Below are 16,948 nucleotides of genomic sequence, written 5' to 3'. Positions count from 1 at the left end.
GATGTATACAATCTACCTCTCTCTATCCCTTACCCCTGTAGTTAAAGGAGGGACATATAAAAAAAGATGTCTCCAGATCCCCTGACCTCAGCATTGCCTGACTGGTAAAAAGTTGTCACCTCTGACAAGCATTCCCTATCGGATGACTTTTTGTAGCCCTCTTTCATATTTTGGGGTACAGTACCCAAGCATGTTAACGGTTCATGGCTTAAAGCAGGGATCACTAAATGGCAGCCCACGATCAGAGTCTGGACCAAGTGACAGTCCAGTAGGGACCGCGGCTGCCACTTAGTACTGTGTGTGGTCTCCCCCCTGACCAGGGCAGGGGGAGGGAGGTTCCGCAGATCCGCAATGAGAGTGGAGGGTCTTTTCAAATGAACAAGCGGGTAAATGCCCATTTGTTAACATGGTAAGTTGGGCAGCTCCCACCCTCCATCCATATCTGCAGTACCTCCCACCCCCTGCCATGCTGTGAGGATGACAGCGGCATCTGGGCTGCAGAGTAATTAGCGGTTTGACTTGAGTTGTCCTTATTCATATCCTAAGGAAATGTGCGCTAACATCGTTCCTTTTTCTATAGCAACTTGGAGGGCTTCTTGGAGGAATTTGCCGATATTGCCAAGGAAGATCAAATTAAGAAACTTCATGACATGCTGGGTCCTCACATGTTGAGAAGATTGAAGGCTGACGTGTTCAAGAATATGCCCTCTAAGACGGAGCTGATTGTGCGTGTGGAGCTGAGCCCCATGCAGAAGTAAGCAGTCATACAATATCATTGGTAGTCGGTGGTCTCTGAGCCGGTTCAGCCGTTTAATGCTCTCTACAATTACAGGAAATACTACAAGTTTATCCTCACTAGAAATTTTGAGGCTCTGAATACTCGAGGAGGTGGTAACCAAGTGTCTCTGCTCAACGTGGTGATGGATCTGAAGAAATGCTGCAACCATCCTTACCTCTTCCCGGTGGCTGCTATGGTAAGTCTGCTTTATATACAGGGATCTTGGGTAAAAGGCGTTATTTGACAATTTACTGATTGAATGCTGTATTTTATAGGAAGCTCCAAAGATGCCGAATGGAATGTATGATGGCGGCGCTCTTATCAAAGGAGCCGGAAAGCTTCTCCTGCTACAAAAGATGCTCAGAAATTTGAAGGATAACGGGCACAGAGTGCTAATCTTTTCTCAGGTTAGATGTTCCTTGCTGCACTCCAAGTGAAAATACATTCCTAAATGCCCCTTTCAATCTGGGCAGACACCGTGAAGTGGATCTGCCTGCTCAGCGGGGAATCTCTACTGATCCCTGCCGACCAGGCGGATCTCCGGTCAGTGTCCGCTTCTGCTGAGCAATGGACACAGCCAGCTGTCCTCTATGGGGTGGTTGGATGGAGGGTGCCGATTGTCGATTGTCAAGGGGGAGGGGGTGGGTTTCATGTACCTTTTTTTTTTTTTTTTTAAAGCGGAACTTCAAGCGGAGTTCCACACATTTAAAAGTCAGCTACAAAGTGTAGCTGCTGACATTTAATAATCAGACACTCGCCTGTCCCGTGGTCCAGCGATGCCGCCTCGTTCCCCTCCTTTCCGCGGCGCCGGTATTCTAACTGTGGGTGCCCGGCTGTGTGTTCACCGACTGGCGTGCACTGCGCATGTGAGTAGCCGGGCAATCTTCTGGGACCTGTGACTTGCTCCAGAAGATTGCGGAGAGGGGGAAGAGGGGAACTTTCTTCTGCTGCTAGGGGAGGCAGTGGGGCCTGATGACTGTAAAAGCTAGGTAACCCCCACCCCCTTCCCAAAATGACATGCCAAATGTGGCATGTCAGGGGGTCACCAGCACTTAAAGCGGAAGTTCCATTTTTGTGTGGCACTCCTGCTCACATCTGTAATAAAAACATCTTTGCCTTTCTGAAGCTTCCCTCCAACCACTTTGCATATTTTATGATTCTGTACTTGCCAAATATGCTGCAGAAATCTCCCTCCACTGAGTCTGGCTGCAGCCATCTTAACTGTGGGCAGCTGAAGCTGCTGCCTGTTCACTTCCTTAATTGACACAGGCACACCTCCCGCTCTGATTGGCCCTCTTGTGACTCATTCCTACCTCCCTTACTGGCAAACTCTCTCACTAGAGAGAGAGAGCTCAGTATGATGTCATTAGCCTAGGCTAATGACCAGACAGGAAACAGGAAGTGGGCTGTATAAGGGAATTACTGGCACAAAAAAATGTTTTACTATCCAACGTTAAAACAACAAGGGCAGAAGATTTAATATATGGAAAGATGAAAAAAATGACTGAAGTTCTGCTTTAAGCCATCTGGATTAGGGGGAGACCAAAAGTAATCCACATCGCAAGCAAAGACCGCATAGAACACCCTTAATCAATCATAGGTCTAATATGTTCCTCTCTTGGGAAAAGAAAAATGAACATGTATGTATTCATTTTGGAATAAGGCTGTAACAACAAAATGTGGAAAAAGTGAAGCTTTCTGGAGGCACTGCAACCTTTTAGCTGCCGGCATCTGAACAACCAATGGCATCAGTTGATTAGGAGGATGTCCGCCGCCTGCATAGCATCCTCACCTGCCCCTCTCCACACATTAGCTGAGTGATGGAGAAAAAAACTGAGGGAGAAGAGAAACATTGGAGTACTAGTCGGTTCCAGTTTGCAATAGTGTATTTGCTTTGGAAGAATAAATGGACTCTAACGTTCGATGTCCTACCTGGACTTGTGGATACCGCATTATGTAAAACTATTAAACGATTTTACATTTTAGAATGGGGTGCCTCAAGATTTGTTCATTTTTAAAGGGTGCCTAGACTGAACAAAGTTTGAGAAACGCTGGGCTAAGATATGAGTGAACTACATGACATTCATCTGCATTGCTCTATGATTTTTGTAATTGGTAAAAAAAACCCGATTTGAGTCTCAAATACTGGCATGCCAAATATGAATTGACCAATTTGGTTTCACGTAATTTACTCTGTAAATGTCGTGTTAAGGAAACGATCGTCATTTTAGTGCCAGTATTCGGGGGGGTTACTGCAGTGTGTTTGACCTTCCATGTCTCTCTTCAGATGACCAAGATGTTGGACTTGCTTGAAGACTTCATGGAGCACGAGGGGTATAAATATGAGAGAATAGATGGTGGAATAACTGGAAACATGCGTCAGGAGGCCATCGATCGCTTTAATGGTTAGTATACCGTCTCTAAGATCTTTTCATCTTGTCAGAATCCGAAGGTGGCAGTTACATAGTTGGGTTGAAAAAAAACAAAACGGTCCATCTAATTCAACCAAAAAAAAAAAAAAAATACACACATACAGTATTGAGCATTTTTAGGAATGTATCCAACTTTTTTTACCATCTGCTGTGCTGGCCAGAGCTAGTTCCTGAGGGAGTCTATTCCACATTTTTACGGCTTACTGTGAAGTGTATACGTGGAGGTTAGATCTCTCTTCTCCAGACGTAAACAGTGCCGCCTTGTCCTCTGTAATGACCTGAATAACTCAATACACAAGTTGCCCATATAGTGAGCTTGGTGTTAATACATGGCGCTCATATCCCCCAAACCCCCCCCCCTTTATAAATTCATACATGGCGCTCATATCCCCCCCCATATAAATTCATACTTGGCGATCATATCCCCCTATGTATTAATACATGGCGATCATATTCTCTTCATCCCCCCCCTCTTATTTATACATGGTGATCATATCCCCCTCCTCCTTCCCTATATATATAATTTATTTATTTATTTTTTTACATGGCAACTATATCCTTCCTTCCTTCCTTTCCTCCCCTTCCTTTCCTTTCCTCCCCTTCCTTTCCTTTCCTCCCCTTCGTTTCCTTTCCTCCCCTTCGTTTCCTTTCCTCCCCTTCCTTTCCTTTCCTCCCCTTCCTTCCCGCTCTGCTCCTCCATGCCTCTTATCAGTCTGGTTTGGTTGCCATGTGGTCTGCATTTAATAAATTGCAATGCTCGTGTCTTATCTCTCTGTCCCTGATGCATTCTTTGTCTTTTTCATGTCTTGTAGCTCCCGGTGCTCAGCAGTTTTGTTTCCTTCTGTCCACTCGCGCTGGAGGTTTGGGAATTAATCTCGCCACAGCCGATACCGTAGTCATCTATGACTCAGATTGGAACCCTCACAACGATATTCAGGTAAGAAATGCTCTCCACCCGACCTTTTCACCAATTGTGATTTGGACACAACTGTCCCTGAGAACTTCCTCTCACAGGCCTGTCCTGCTGCAAGTCCTCTTGTGTCATCACTTTTACGTGTCCATTGCACTCATCGAATATTCCTCCTCCTAAAATTTAACAGCCTCTCTTCATATTCTACCCCCCATCACTTATTACATCCATGTTTATTTTCCTCCCAGGCTTCTAATGTGATTAAAAGCTGAATTTCAGCAACTTTGCTAAAAAGTGAAGGCCCGCTAGGAGTTGAGTCCAACTGGGTGCATGTCACCTCCAGGACTTCTCTATCACTTATATGCAACAGGTTTATTGCACTCTGAGGATACACTTCAGCCTGTGAGAGGAGAGAAGCACACAGAGCAGCTATGCCCACCCCTCCCCTCTACTGGCCGTACACAGAAGCCTTTGTATTTTGTGAGTGAGTTTGGATAATACAAAGGCTTCTGTGAATGGGCAGAAAGAGGGTAGGGGGTGGACATAGCGGTTCTGGTCTTCAAGGAGCTGAGACCACAGTGAGCAACTCCAGAGGTTATCTTCCTGGAGCACAATAAACCTGTCAGATGTGAATAATAGAGACCGCTACATAGGTGGCAGGCACTTCATTAGACTTAAATTCCAGGAATTCGGCTACTTTGTAAAAACTACAGGCATACGGCTATTTCAAGTTCTGGTCCAGTATTTAGAAATGTATGCTTTAGTCCTAGCGTATCGGCCATTCTGGTGAAATGGTAAATGCCAGTATTTGAAGACCTTAGGCATTTTTGTTTCCTATTGTGTTCTTTGTGAGTGGTCTCCAAACTGCAGCCCGGGGTCCTTTGCTTGCTTTGATTTTGCCCTTGGTGCACTATTTTGATGCTCTGATGCCAACAGTGGGGCATATTTCCCTTCACTGAAACCAATAAGGGTCCCCTATTTGCTCCCAATGAATGAAGGGGCCCCTATTTGCTCCCAATGAATGAAGGGGCCCCTATTTGCTCCCAATGAATGAAGGGGCCCCTATTTGCTCCCAATGAATGAAGGGGCCCCTATTTGCTCCCAATGAATGAAGGGGCCACTATTTGCTCCCACTGAATTTGGGACCTTTTCCAATGGCCGCAGTCTGGCCCCCCTTAAATCTAAAGGACAGTAAACTGGCCCTTTTTGTTTCGAAGGTTTGGAGACCCCTGGTCTGTTTGTATTGTTTGTAAATATAATGTTTATAAGGACCCTGTCACCTTGCCCATGAGCTTGAAGATTTATTCTTTATTGCCCACATCTCACTAACCCTGCCCTTTTCCACCAGGCTTTCAGCAGAGCTCACCGTATTGGACAGAACAGGAAGGTTATGATCTATCGGTTTGTCACTCGTGCCTCCGTAGAAGAGAGGATTACTCAGGTAGCAAAGAAAAAGATGATGCTGACCCACTTGGTCGTAAGGCCGGGTCTCGGCTCCAAAACTGGGTCAATGTCCAAGCAGGAGCTGGACGATATCCTGAAGTTTGGTACTGAAGAGCTCTTTAAAGATGAGGCAACAGAAGGTGGTAAGTCATGTTAAACGATCCATAGAAGAGGCTGATAAAGGGCAACTTGTACCATGCAGGCCATAATGCCTTTTGTGTCGTCATAGGTGAGAACAAGGAGGGAGAAGACCTCAGTGTTATCCACTATGATGACAGAGCCATTGATAAACTACTGGACCGGAACCAAGATCATCAGACAGAAGACACTGAGATCCAAGGAATGAACGAATATCTGAGCTCGTTTAAGGTGGCGCAGTATGTCGTCAGAGATGAAGAGCTGGCCGTGAGTAACCAGTTATGGGTTTTCATGGGGGCATACAATCTTTGAGCCTCAATGTGTTTACACTTCGACTTTAACACACGTTGGGGGGGAATAATTTTTTTTGCAACGTAAACATAACTTGTAACCAGGACTGTAAGGAACCATTTTATTTAGTGATGGCAGTTTTGATTGGCATTTGGAGTGCTTTAAAATGAGCCCTTAAAGGTTTGATTTAAAAGTTTGAAGGGGGATTCCTGTTGCCTTCCCTGGGCATCTGTAGAGCATTCCTACCTGATAATGTTTGTGCCGTATACCGACGAGGGCCTAAGTCTCCGATAGCCATTTACAACTTTCTGGTCCCTTGCTCAGGATGAAGAGGAGGTTGTCCGTGAGATCATCAAGCAGGAAGAGAGCGTGGATCCAGACTATTGGGAGAAACTTCTCCGACATCATTATGAGCAGCAGCAAGAGGACCTGGCACGAAACCTGGGCAAAGGAAAGCGTATTCGAAAACAAGTGAATTATAACGATGGCAGCCAGGAGGACAGAGGTGAGAAGCGGGCCCACAGAGGTGAGAAGCAGGCCCACCCATCGCACGGAGATCGTATTGGTCCTCGGGTGTTAAATGTGTGTTTTTGTTTTTATTTTTTTAATGTTTCGATTTAGTGATTTTGTTTATATTTTTATGTTTTTTAGATTGGCAGGATGATCAGTCAGATAACCAGTCTGATTATTCTGTGGCTTCAGAAGAAGGCGATGAAGACTTTGATGAGCGATCAGAAGGTGAATGATCGTTGATTTTTTTTTAACACAAAACCCAGATTCTGTGTAGGCAGCGCTACAAAACCAGCAATGGCTTGCGGTGGGCTGATAGGTCAGATTTGGAGATACAGCTGGTAAAAAAAAGAGAACAGTCACTGCTCTTCAAATAAAAGATCACACTAAATGTGAAATGGTGTATTCACTTCTTATTGATAGAGCATCGAAAATGTCACTCAGCGCTAAACAGTCACTTATATACTGGCACAGAAACAGCCCATAAATTCATCCGATAGAAGGGCGAAAATTGGAGATAAACCCACCATACCCCCCCCCCCCCCCCCCCTAAAAAAAAAAAAAAAAAAAAAACACTCCTTACCAGACCAACCTATAGACTATAGGACTATTTGACCTTCTGGATTTGGTTATATAGTCCTATAGTCAACAGTATAGGGTCTGTGACTGCAAGAGTAGGACAGTATCTGGATACATTTTTACAAACTGGTGTATTACAAACACGTGAATATTTAAAGGACACAAAAGATTTTCTGCAACTAATTAATGAAATTGACTTGTCAGGGAAAACGGAAGTGTTCCTGGTAAAAGCAGACGTGTCTTCTTTGTATACTATTATCCAACATGAAGACGCACTGCTATCTCTGAACTGGGCCCTTTAGCTGTAGGGACGATATTCCATTTGAACCAAAGATATTTTTGAGACAGGTATTAGATTTCTGCTTGTCTCACAATAAATTTTAGTACAATCATGATTTCTACTCGCAGAAGAAAGGCGTTGCGATGGGGGCCAAGTTTGCCCCCCCAGTCTCGCAAACTTGTTCATGAGTGAATGGAAGGATAAATTCATCTTCTCCCAAAAAAGAGAGTCTGCTTTTTTTATAAAAGATTCATCGATGACTTGTTTATATTGGAGGGTGACGAAATTTCACTTCATGGATTTTTGTGAACTTAATTCCAATAAGAATAATATAAGATTGGATTATGTACACAGTAGGGAAGTTATCCATTATTTGGACTTGAATGTTTATAGAGTGGGTGATGCCCTGTCAACTACAGTATAATTTAAACCCACCGACAGAGTCTTGATTATTTGGTTAATCGATTTATATTAATCAATTTTATGATGGGTTACATTCAATTCGTTTTTTTTTTTTTTTGTGTCTTTACCTGCTAATATTGCCATTTTCCATTTATTTATATATTTCTCTTTTTAACATATTTTTATTATATATCCAAATTTTTATCATCGCATATGCTTTATGAAGTATTTTGTGATTTATTGGGTTATATTTTAATTGTTAGGTTATTGCATTTTAGAATCTTATCATTTTTATCATTTTAATGTCTTTATTACTACTATATTGTGGTTTAATCAACATATCTAGAGAATTGATATAGAAAAGCTCGACATCCATGTGAGAATTCCGATGGCCGATTTGTGCTGATTGGAACGCAGGTCTGGCTATATTACACTTAAGTAATACAGCAAGGGTGATGAATTTTAATTTAATTTGACTCCTCTTGCCGGCGGCTATTGTCTTAATGAACCACTAATATTGAAGTGAGTTGTGCTATAGATTTTCATATGCTAAGGAATGTGATGCCGGGGAGGGGGGGGGGGTGTCTTCAAAATGACATCCCCAACATCTAAAATAGCTGTCACTGTGTAGCCCTGTTGGGGGGGATCTGTTGAAATTTTAAATGGTAGATGTGATAATTTGCACATCCCTGGGATTAACAGAAGGAGCCATCACAAAAATCAATAAAAAGTAAAAAATAAGTGGAAAATAGCCACCAATACAGTGAAACATAATGGGTTATTACAATTGTATAAATGCTGAGCAAATAAAAGGGTGTACTGGGCCGTATAGCTACACCCTCAGACGACGAAACCGGTCAGGGTGTAATTATACGATTAGTCAGAATCAAGTGTTACAGAATCTATGTTTTGTGTCTTGTTTTAATATTCAGTTTGCTTTCCTTTGGTAAGTGTTTTATGGTAGCAGCTCACTGTGCTTTACCTTAAACTGGTATATAATATGTATAACAATTGCTATGTAGTTTGACCAAATCCAGAAGCGCTTAATATTTTGTAGGAGGAGGTTTTAGGGCATCTACAACAGTTTTTTTTTTTTTTTTTTTATATTGATCGTTGATTTTTGACCCATTTTGTACTGGTGCTCTTTTGCCGCGTATCCATCCTGTCCAATGTTTTTTCCTGACACGTCTCTTCTGCTCACAGCTGCTCGCCGGCCCAACAGGAAAGGCTTGAGAAACGACAAGGACAAACCACTCCCACCACTACTGGCTCGTGTGGGAGGCAATATCGAGGTACGGGCAGATACCAGGGACACCCCAGGACTTGTTAGATTGCATTCTGTAAATAAGTTCCGTAGGAGCCAGGAGCTAACACCCCAATATTTCTGTCTTTTTCAGGTATTAGGATTCAATGCCAGACAAAGAAAGGCCTTCTTGAATGCCATTATGCGCTATGGAATGCCCCCTCAGGATGCCTTTACCACACAGTGGCTTGTAAGAGATCTGCGTGGCAAATCCGAGAAGGAGTTTAAGTAAGGATGACTTTTTTTTTTTTTTTTTTTTTTTTTTTAGCAAATTAGTTTAATTCTAAAGCACTCCGGCTTTTCCTCTCCAAAATGTATGCACTGTGTATGTAAATAGTATGCTTTCTGTGTCTGTCACTCCTCCTCCTTGCTGAATTTCAAAGTTCTCTGACTTCCTTTTTACTTCCCTTGCCAGTTCTGATACTACATGTCCCATGATCCTTTGAGCCTCTGTAGATTCAGGCCGAGCTATGGGGGTGACTTGTAGCATTACTGGGAGTTGATGTGGTCCTAGGGTTATTGTGAATGTTTCTGGGCCTTCATGTGGGTGGGGAAAGCTGTAAAGATGTCATTCTTCCCCCAAACCCCCCCCCCCCCCCCCCCCCCCCCGTGTGTGTCATTCCCCCCTGCAGCATGCAAGACTGCAGAGGAAGGACTATGGGAGGCTATTGGGAAGATGTTTTCTTCATATGTAAATCAGTTCACAGGGGGCAGGGATCGGAGGGGTGGAGCTCATATGGGGTGGTGTATATTTATTTGGGCAGGATTGAATTCTAATTGTGATCCATTTCATCCTGCCCAGTGGGAGCAGAGATTCCAGAACAGGCCGTGTATGTGTGTATGAAGGTTTCCTCCTTGAATAATGCTGTGAGTTGGGACTTGGGAGGTGTGACTGGGCAGCATTGAATGCCAATTAAAATGTAATTCCACCCAACATCAGAGCTGTGAAGGGAGTTGCATCATTTGCAGCGTTTGAAAGACTACAGAGGATCATTAGACTCTATCCCCTGCAGGAAGGGGCTGTGGATAGGACAGAGTTTATCAGCAGGATATACAGAGTGTCACGTGACACCAAGACACAGCTAAACCCAGATTATCAGGGGGATCTTCAGACCACAGTACAGAGGTCTGATCTATACTGGGATTGAAGTTCTGCAAAAATACTTGCCTGTCCAGGGATCCAACACTGATCGTTTCCTCAGTCTTCATCCGGTCCAGTCTTCCGGTCCCTGTTGCCAACATATTGACTGGGAAGCTGGCTGTGACGCCTTTCGGACTTGGTCCTCTATACCTCTTATGCAATCTACGCATGGCATTATGTAACTAAAGATTAATATTGGTGACTGTTCTTATCTGTCTTGGTAATGGGATATATATTCTAAGTCATCCAATCGTTCCCCTTTCCTCAGGGCATATGTGTCATTATTCATGCGTCATCTCTGTGAACCCGGAGCAGACGGGGCCGAGACATTTGCCGATGGAGTCCCAAGAGAAGGTCTATCCCGCCAACATGTGCTAACCAGGATTGGCGTTATGTCTCTTATTCGGAAGAAGGTCAGTGTCTCCTGTGTGCTTTTTACAGTTTGAATAAGGGACAAAATCCTAATGCCTCTGTGGTGGATTCTTAACGCAGAACTAAACCCTCCTATCCTTTTCAGCTAAGGAAACCGCCATCTTGGGCTCCATTTGATCTGCAGTTACCATGGTGCTGCACATGTGATCAGCTATGATACCCGTCATGGCTTGATGGGTCAGTTGCTGAACTAAACCCTACTATCCTTTTCAGCTAAGGAAGCCGCCATCGTGGCCTCCTGTTTGATCCAACTGCCATAATGCTGCACATGTGATCCGTTATGGTTGCAGCCATTTGATCACGTTTTTGGTTGAGAGCACAAGCCAATGTAACAGCATTCCTGGCATGCTGGGAATGGCATTGTTTTTATAGCACATGTTCACATCGGTGCGATTTGACAGGTCCAAATGGCATGACAAGTCGCACCCCATTTCCGGTCATGGAACTGTTCCAACTGTTGCAGCGCCAACTTTTTGTGGTGTTTCACCAATTTGAAAAGGTAGCTGCTGCACCATTTTTCGCAATTTCAGGTGCGACTTGCACAGATGTGTCTGCATGAAGTCTCACAGATGTCTGCCAAGTTGCACTGACATGCGACTTTTTAATGGTCATGAAAGTCGCACGATTTCAAAGCCGCATTCAATGTGAACCGGGGCTGAAACCTCCATTGATGGTTTTAGTTCTGCTTTAACAAAAGCATGCTGGTAACTATAACCATTATCATTCATGGCAGTTTTGGGAAACCAATCATTTTAGGTTGGTTTAGTTCAGCTTTAAATCTCATCTGCTTGCAAATATTTGAATCCATGTGTTTATTTTATCACCGTTTTTACCTCTCATGCAGAATGGAAATGTGGCTGTTCTCTTATATGATATACTTGTCATTTTCTTACAGGTTCAGGAGTTTGAGCACGTGAACGGGCGCTGGAGTATGCCGGAGCTGGCAGAAGCGGAGGAGAACAAGAAGAATTCACCTGCCGATTCTCCATCACCCAAAACTCCCACCCCATCTACACCGGGGGATACACAGCCCAATACACCAGCCCCAACCCCTGCAACTGGTGAGCTAGATCTCATTGAGTGTGTGTGTGTGATAGATGGATAGATATATCCCCCCTTTTTTTCTTTTTCTTCTTTTTTTTTTTTTCTCTCATAAATACTGGATCTTGCTGAAATCTACTCAGCATTTAGCTTCCCTTTTTTGCTCTGTTTTTTTGCTGCTGAAGGGAAAAAACTTTTTTTTTTGTTTTATGGAGATTGGGAGAAGGGAAAGTGTTTCCATACTGATGACACACATTGGGATTGATTTACTAAAAGTGGAGAGTGCAAAATCTGGTGCAGCTGTGCATAGAAACCAATCGGCTTCCAGGTTTTATTGACAAAGATTAATTGAACAAGCTGAAGTTGGAAGCTGATTGGCTGCCATGCACAGATGCACCTGGTTTTGAGTGCTCCAGTTTTAGTAAATCGCCCCCCCCCCCTTCTGTCCTATGAAGATGCTGCTCCTCCTCCAGTGTTTCCTGCTGTAAAGTGAACATGTTGCTTTGCCTGGAATTTCCATCTAATGTGCACAGAAAAAAAACAAAGCAGCTTGTTATGGACTCCTCACTATGTTCTACAGGCTTTATGTGGAAAACAAATGCAAACCGTGACTCCCCCGTCCAGTCTTCATCTGCCAACGTGGCGGCTCCCCCTGTCCAGTCTTCATCTGCCAACGTGGCGGCTCCCCCTGTCCAGTCTTCATCTGCCAACGTGGCGGCTCCCCCCGTCCAGTCTTCATCTGCCAACATGACGGCTTCCCCCGTCCAGTCTTCATCGCCCAACGTGGCGGCTTCCCCCGTCCAGTCTTCATCTGCCCAACGTGGCGGCTCCCCCCGTCCAGTCTTCATCGCCCAACGTGGCGGCTTCCCCCGTCCAGTCTTCATCGCCCAACGTGGCGGCTTCCCCCGTCCAGTCTTCATCGCCCAACGTGGCGGCTTCCCCCGTCCAGTCTTCATCGCCCAACGTGGCGGCTTCCCCCGTCCAGTCTTCATCGCCCAACGTGGCGGCTTCCCCCGTCCAGTCTTCATCGCCCAACGTGGCGGCTTCCCCCGTCCAGTCTTCATCGCCCAACGTGGCGGCTTCCCCCGTCCAGTCTTCATCGCCCAACGTGGCGGCTTCCCCCGTCCAGTCTTCATCGCCCAACGTGGCGGCTTCCCCCGTCCAGTCTTCATCGCCCAACGTGGCGGCTTCCCCCGTCCAGTCTTTATCGCCCAACGTGGCGGCTTCCCCCGTCCAGTCTTTATCGCAGACACCCCTCTTCAAGTCATGATTTGTGGGAAGCAATGGCTGGACGTACAGTAAACCTGTCTGTTTAGGAGGGACGCACACAGTAAAGTGCTCTCCCTTAAAGGCTTGACAGGACATGGCTACCTCATTTAGGAAAGGAAAATTGCAGCAGCCCATAGCAAACCACTCTGGATTCAACTTGCTTTGCTGGGAATTCAGCCATGTTTGCCTTAGATTGTAAGCTCTTTGAGGGCAGGGACTGATGTGCATGTGCAGTAAATGCTGTATGTAAAGTGCTGCGTTAATTGACAACACTATAAGTACCTGTAATGTTTGGGTGAAAGCAACTTTTTTTGTTAGTATTGTAAGTGGATCTATTCTGTCATCTCTGTAGATGAGCCTGCAAAGTCTGAAGAGAGTGCTGCAAAGGAAGAGACACCACCAGAAACCGAAACAAAACCCCCAGAAGAGAATACAGAGGTGAGCCAATCATTGGTGTTGCTTTTTTAGAGACCCCCTGTCACCACACCCAGCCCTAAACACAATCTTCATTTGGATGCATTTAATAAAGCACCGCTTGCTGCTGCAATGTAATATTACTCTGCAGACGTATACCACACGATTCAGAGTGAGAAATATTCCCGGCACACCATGGATCTCCAGAACGGGTCCAAAGCATTATTCAGTGATCACATCATTACAGCAAATAGCACCATTTCGGAGCCCCGCCTTATCGTTGTTTTATGCCTGATGAAGGAAATGTTGCCATTTGCTGTAATGATGTGATCTCTGAATAATGCTTTGGATCCATTCTGGAGATCCATGGTGTGCTGGTGACATTTCATACAGACTGTCCTCCAGCCGGTGGTCACTTCAGCAGCTGCTTGTACACAGTGAGCGTCTATGGTGGGTTGGAATCGGCCAGAAAATCGGTACTTCATGCTATGTTTTTATAATGAGACTTCCAGGCTGCCCACTTACAGCCTGACATTTGGCATTTGCAGACTTGGAGGTTCTTCAGTCAGTAGGAAGAATATTGTCAGTCTGCGGTTTCAAATACTGTAGCTGCTGACTTTTTAGTAAAAGGACGTGGTTCAATTATTCATGACTATCGTTGATGGACTTTCATTAATGGCTTTGGTGTCCCCTCTTATTTTTAGCAGACCACCCAGCCTGCTGCTGCAGCAGCTACACCTGCACCACCGACATCCACAGCAACCTCAACAGAGAACCGATCTCCTCCCGCTGCCCCGGCGGAGGCAAAACCAGAGGAGGTGGAGAAAGAAGAGAAGCCTCCTGCAGCGGAGCCAATGGAAACCGAGACCCAGACTCCGAAGGGTGAGGAAATCCTTCAGTTGTTTATTATAGATTTGGGATATGAAAGTTGCAGATGCCAGAGCAGTAAATCTGATTTCTGTATGGATCCAATCCCCTGCAATTCCGAAGAGTCTAGGGTAGTGATGGCGAACCTCGGCACCCCTGATGTTTTGGAACTACATTTCCCATGATTCTCATGCACTCTGCAGTGTAGTTGAGCATCATGGGAAATGTAGTTCCAAAACCTGTGTAGTTACTGGTCTAGGGAATAGCTTTTTAGCTTGGTGTCCTAATGGGTAAGACATCCCAAGTTTTCTTCAAATGGATCGCTTCAATCGCTAGTATATTTCCATATAAATGACATGGGGGCACCAGCTAAGTGCAGCATCAATGGGTTTATTAGGATTAAGAAGCCAAATGCAAACTTTCTCTGTTTTGTGAAAGGAGCTCTGAAATGCGAAACCATAGCAACCAACCAGCCCCAGGTGTGACATCACATCCTGCCCTGTGTTTCAGTGACTCTCCTCACTTCCTGGAACATTGGACTCAGTTTACTCACTGACACCACGCTGTTGTCACAAACGGCTCTTCGGTGGATGGCTTCCATCCAGTGTGGCATGGTTGCACATTAGCTCTTTGATCTTCCTGTCAGTTTACACTTTTTGATAATAAACCCATTGATGCTGCACTTAGCTGGCGCCTCCTTTGTGTTCCTTTTTTTGATAGGCCTAAGGGCATCCTTTGACTTCAGTGAAGTATCACATCCTGGTTTTAGGTTGTGAATGTTCTCCATGTTTCTGGTCTAAGCTTTCCTTTTTCTTCCAGCAGAGGCAGATAAATCAGACGACGTCATCACTATAGACGACAAGAAAGGTGAGTCTCCTCTACACTGGCTGCTGTTCTGTCTTGTGACTCGGGACAAATCACTGATCACCGCCTGCTTCCTTCTCCAGATGATGTCCCACCACCACCCGTCCCATTGCAAAATGGAGAGACCCCCAAAGAAGCCACGGAGGAGAAGAAGAAAGTCGTTGCCACAAAACAGAGATTCATGTTCAACATTGCAGATGGCGGTTTCACGGGTGAGAATTCTGCAATGTTCAGGAGTTTTCAGGGGGGTCTAATGAATAGTTTTAAGGGGAAGATTCACTTTAACCCCTTGGAGTCTGTGCCTGCAGGCCCTTTAAGGACTTTAAAATGTCGAAGGTATGAGGCTTGTGCTCATGTGATCGCCATAATTGGCTGTCACATGATCAGATCGATCGCAAGCAGCGAATGGGAGCTTTCAGTTGGCTTGACGGTGATTGTGCCAGGAGCGCGCAGGGTGTGCAATCTCAGCACAGCTCTAGTGGCGCTATTGCATGCAAATATGCGGTAAAGGCCCAACCACAGGCTACGTATTTGCGAGTTCTCGGTGCAAAGAGGTTAAACAATGTTGAACAGTTGAGTTTAACCCCTTTTAATACCGGGCACTTCACCCCCCCTCCCCCGCCCAGGCCAATTTTCAGCTTTCAGCGTTGTCATACTTTGACAATTGCGCGGTCATATAACACCGTACACATATGAAATATATATCACCACACAAATGGCTTTCTTTTGGTGGTATTTGATCACCACTGGGGTTTTTATTTTTTGCGCTACAAATAGACTGACCATTTTTGAAAAGTGTTTTTTTTTTTCTTCGTTTGTTACAAAACTTTGTAAATAAGTTTTCTCCTTCCCTGGTGAGGGTGGTCTCCAGTGGGTGTGGGCCCTGGTGAGGGTGGTCTCCAGTGGGTGGGGGCCCTGGTGAGGGTGGTCTCCAGTGGGTGGGGACCCTGGTGAGGGTGGTCTCCAGTGGGTGGGGGCCCTGGTGAGGGTGGTCTCCAGTGGGTGGGGGCCCTGGTGAGGGTGGTCTCCAGTGGGTGGGGGCCCTGGTGAGGGTGGTCTCCAGTGGGTGGGGGCCCTGGTGAGGGTGGTCTCCAGTGGGTGGGGACCCTGGTGAGGGTGGTCTCCAGTGGGTGGGGGCCCTGGTGAGGGTGGTCTCCAGTGGGTGGGGGCCCTGGTGAGGGTGGTCTCCAGTGGGTGGGGGCCCTGGTGAGGGTGGTCTCCAGTGGGTGGGGGCCCCCTGGTGAGGGTGGTCTCCAGTGGGGGGGCGCCCTGGTGAGGGTGGTCTCCAGTGGGTGGGGGCGCCTTCCAGCCCATGGATTTAAAATCCATGATACTCACTTTGCTTTCTCTCTCTCCTGCAGAGCTGCACTCGTTATGGCAAAATGAAGAGCGAGCGGCAACTGTGACCAAGAAGACGAATGAGATCTGGCACAGGCGACACGATTACTGGCTGCTTTCTGGCATTATAACGTATCCTTTTACAAAACCAGAGAAGACCCGATTGAATGTCTGTCTGTGTTACTCCCAGGATCATGCTTGAATGAGAGGGAACATGGCCTTAGAAGACCTCCAAAATCTACCAGAAAAGTGGTAGCTGGTTTTAGCTGGGGAAGGTTGTGGGGGGGCGAGAGACGGATGACAGATTTTGTGAATGGGATAAACATGTAGGTCTGATAGTCGGGTGTCAAAACCTTTTGGCCCTAAAGCATACAAGGTCACACAGGCTGATTATTATCAGTTTATCTTTAGAGAGGCACTAAACCTGTGGGGGGGGGTTTAATTTTATTTTTTGCTTGTGCTTTCAGAAAAGTAAAAATGCAGCAAAACTCACCTGAAGAGTTTGCCTTCAGGACC

At 45.6% G+C, this 16,948-nt stretch overlaps 1 protein-coding gene and 1 non-coding gene across 2 annotated transcripts in view; both read left to right on the top strand.

Moving 5' to 3' along the window:
• The window catches only part of CHD4 (chromodomain helicase DNA binding protein 4), a 66,916-nt gene that overhangs the window by 41,965 nt on the left and 8,003 nt on the right, over positions 1-16,948 (top strand). The window contains 18 exon segments of the mRNA XM_073595415.1: positions 581-754; positions 833-974; positions 1,054-1,185; positions 3,066-3,183; positions 4,023-4,147; positions 5,469-5,706; positions 5,793-5,968; positions 6,317-6,497; positions 6,644-6,730; positions 8,967-9,055; positions 9,161-9,294; positions 10,476-10,620; positions 11,535-11,700; positions 13,302-13,387; positions 14,068-14,245; positions 15,050-15,097; positions 15,178-15,306; positions 16,456-16,564. Of these exon segments, the coding sequence (XP_073451516.1) occupies positions 581-754; positions 833-974; positions 1,054-1,185; positions 3,066-3,183; positions 4,023-4,147; positions 5,469-5,706; positions 5,793-5,968; positions 6,317-6,497; positions 6,644-6,730; positions 8,967-9,055; positions 9,161-9,294; positions 10,476-10,620; positions 11,535-11,700; positions 13,302-13,387; positions 14,068-14,245; positions 15,050-15,097; positions 15,178-15,306; positions 16,456-16,564 (2,457 nt within the window).
• LOC141107002 (small Cajal body-specific RNA 11) lies at positions 12,910-13,046 on the top strand. Its single transcript, XR_012235769.1, has one exon.

The sequence above is a fragment of the Aquarana catesbeiana genome, linkage group LG08 (assembly GCF_042186555.1).
Source record: "Aquarana catesbeiana isolate 2022-GZ linkage group LG08, ASM4218655v1, whole genome shotgun sequence".
Classification (NCBI taxonomy): Eukaryota; Metazoa; Chordata; class Amphibia; order Anura; family Ranidae; genus Aquarana; species Aquarana catesbeiana.
Note: the sequence above shows the minus strand (reverse complement) of the source record. Positions and strands in the feature narration are given on the sequence as shown.